This window comes from Arabidopsis lyrata, assembly GCF_000004255.2.
Source record: "Arabidopsis lyrata subsp. lyrata unplaced genomic scaffold ARALYscaffold_1, whole genome shotgun sequence".
Classification (NCBI taxonomy): Eukaryota; Viridiplantae; Streptophyta; class Magnoliopsida; order Brassicales; family Brassicaceae; genus Arabidopsis; species Arabidopsis lyrata.
Window position 1 is genome coordinate 12,631,190 of NW_003302555.1, and position 3,089 is coordinate 12,634,278.

Here is a 3,089-nt window from a genome sequence, read left to right on the forward strand (position 1 = left end):
AATTATCTTTTACATTTTTAAAATTATTTAAATTTGTAATTATTTTAAATTATCTTATTTTTTATTTTAAAAAGGAAACTTTTGTTTTACACGTCTCAAAATCTAAGATCGATAGATTTGCCACGTGTCACGATCATATGAATTATTAACTTTGAAAACCATACTTTATATAATAAGATAATAAGATCTCATAATTTATTTCCGAATAATCCCTATTTTCAACTTGCGAAAAGAAGAAAAAACAAAGAGAAGGGTCGATTCGCACAAATAAAATAAAGTTGTAAAAAGACGACCCAAACAAAACGACTCAGCTTCTTCTTTCTTCTTCTTCAAATCGGATCCAAGATAAACCTGGATTGATCCCAATGTCGATTTCTGTGCTCACCTAATTTAGCTCCAAATCTCTCGCACTCAGATTCTTCAAAGCTTTTTTGGAATAAAAAAAAATGGTGTTGCCGTTGATGAAACTGGGCACACTCGCCGTCAAAACCATAAGTAAACCATTGGCTAGTCAGCTCAAGCACCAAGCTAAGGTTCATCCAAAGTTTCGTCAATCTATCATCAACTTCGCTCAGGTCTCTGATTCTAAACTCGCTTTTGAGATTCGTTGCTTCTCTTGATCTCGATTTTTGAACTTCCAGAATCTAGTAGGATTTGTTGCAGAGAAAGGCGTGGTTTAGGTTAATAGTTGTTGGAATTTGATTGTGTTGTTGGATTATGTGAATAGAGAAATCATCGAATCACGACGCAAATGCAAAGACGGATATATGGTCATGCCACTGATGTAGAGATTCGTCCCTTAGATGAGGAAAAGGCTGTTCAAGCTGCTGTTGACCTCATTGGAGAGATCTTTCTCTTTGGGGTAACACTCTTTACTCAACTTTCTTTATGCAGTGAATTCTCTTGTGCATTCTCACCAATTGGTTATGGTTTATGTGAAATGGGTTATTGTGACCTTGAGCAACTGGATCATGGTTAACATGTTTAGGGGATGGAGGGAAACTTAACAGCTTATGTGATAGAGCTCTTTTGATGGAATGATTTGGTTCTACTCAATCATAGCTTGTGATGCCATCTAATCAGACTCTAGTCTTGTTTCAGCTATCTGTAGGTGTATTTTGATGAGTTACTATCCACATAAGCGTTGGAGAGTTTTTAGATACAAAATATTAAAGTTTTAAGGGAAATCTACCATATGATTGATTATTTCTTGCTCTTGTTTGTCTGGTAGCACAACCTATGCTAATAAGTTAACAATTGTTAGTTTCTTCCATATGTCCCGTATCAATTTAGTGGATATCTTGCATGGTGTCAAAGTCAGATAAATTATATAAAAAAGCTGGTCTGAGTGTCATTCTTCTATGCAATTCTCAATTGTTCTGTAGACTAATAGATTATATGTGCAGGTCGGTGGAGCCGTTGTTGTTTTTGAGGTGCAGAGGAGTTCACGGTCTGAGGCAAGAAAAGAGGAAGCACGTAAGCAAGAACTAGAGGTACACTGAATACTTTTGGAAAATAATTTTTGCCTCATTAAGTGTAGACTCCCATGTGCTGTTCAGGATTTAGCATTGTTACATACTGACACTGTTAGTTAGTAGAGAGTGGGTTGCATATTAATTCATCAAATATGAATATCAACATGCTCAGGGAGAACTTATAATATAAACTCGCATAGATAAATGGTTTTAAGGAAATGGTGGTAATGTTTTCAGATTCCCAACTCCAGACTTCCTAAAAGTTGCAGCCTGTAGAATTGGTTCTCATTCCTTGAAGCTTTAAAATATCCGTCTTATTTGAAGGAGCTTTGTAAACATTTATAAACATGGTTACATGTTGTGCCATAGATGAAAACAATTATCAACATTCGTATTCAATGTATGTTCACATTAGCTTGAAATCTGCAGTAACAACTAAACAAAATAGCATTACACTAGTTAAGAGACCGAACAAACTTGTGTGCTTGTTCTAATAAGATAGACTACTCAGAAATATCAATGTTGAGGTTTGATTATTGATTTGGTTGAGATTTGTGAATCTCTTGGTTTTACAGGATTTGAGAATAAAAGATGAAGAACTAGAAAAGCAAGTGGCGGATCTCAAGAGCAAGCTAGAGGAGCTTGAACAACTTGCTAAGGCACGCGGGTTGAGCGGTATTTTCCAGTTAAAACCACAGCCCGGTACTACGGCTAGTGGGAAACCAGACAAATCCAGTTGAATCATCATCACCATCTTATTCAATCTACAAGACTCAAACCAAAGTTAACAATTCGGTAATGATTCTTTTTCACAAGAGCTGAGGAGTTTCTGATTCTCTCCTCCACATTCATGTATCATCATCAAGAACTATCTGCTTTTTAATAATCAAATTAGGTGACAAATCAAAACAGTTTTGATGTTGAGGTTTTGTCTTTTCAACATTAGTTGCTTAGATTTGGTCTTTTGAGACCAATGGCTCGATTTTAGGTAATGTTGGATAATGACGAATTCATTGTGAAAGCGACCTTGAGAGATATACCAAAATATTTCTTTCTTCACATTACAAAATCTACATCATATTTATCCATGATCTAATAAGGTCAAAACTATAGCGACAACTAGTTTGGTTTTGTGGTAAAAGGCGATCAATTCTTACAAAAGAATAATGTCTTTATCCCTAAACGATTTCATTTTAAATGAGAGACGAAAGGAACCTATGGGTATGTCGTTCTGTTTATTCCACAAAAAGTCTCGATCGGTGTTCTTTTTTATTCTTTACTTTAATGCTAGAATGAAAGAAAAATTTAGTATATGAAAAAGTGAGAATAGCTTTTGGTGGTAGAGAAAGGGGATAATAGGGGGAACAATCATTTGGGCAAATGCTAAGAAATTCCTTAAGAAGTTTCTCATATTTTTTTATAACGACAATCAAAAAGAAAAACAAGACATCGATTTATAGAAACGCATGCTGCTTATGATGAGCTAATTATAAAGTTAAGTACATAGTATGTTGTATAATATAATCTTGGGAAAAAGATGGGGGTAATCAAAATGGGCTAACTAGTCGTTAAGCTAAAGTAATTTATGAATTATATTAGTTCAATTCATTTATA

The 3,089-nt window shown here is 34.6% G+C and overlaps 1 protein-coding gene across 1 annotated transcript; it reads left to right on the forward strand.

The window, feature by feature from the left end:
- The first annotated feature begins 239 nt into the window (after positions 1-239).
- LOC9329595 (OPA3-like protein) lies at positions 240-2,536 on the forward strand. The gene is made up of 4 exons (XM_002890734.2): positions 240-575; positions 728-862; positions 1,407-1,493; positions 2,051-2,536. The coding sequence occupies exons 1-4, from the start codon at positions 447-449 to the stop codon at positions 2,213-2,215; spliced, it is 516 nt and encodes a 171-aa protein (XP_002890780.1). The 5' UTR covers positions 240-446; the 3' UTR covers positions 2,216-2,536.
- The last annotated feature ends 553 nt before the right edge of the window (positions 2,537-3,089 follow it).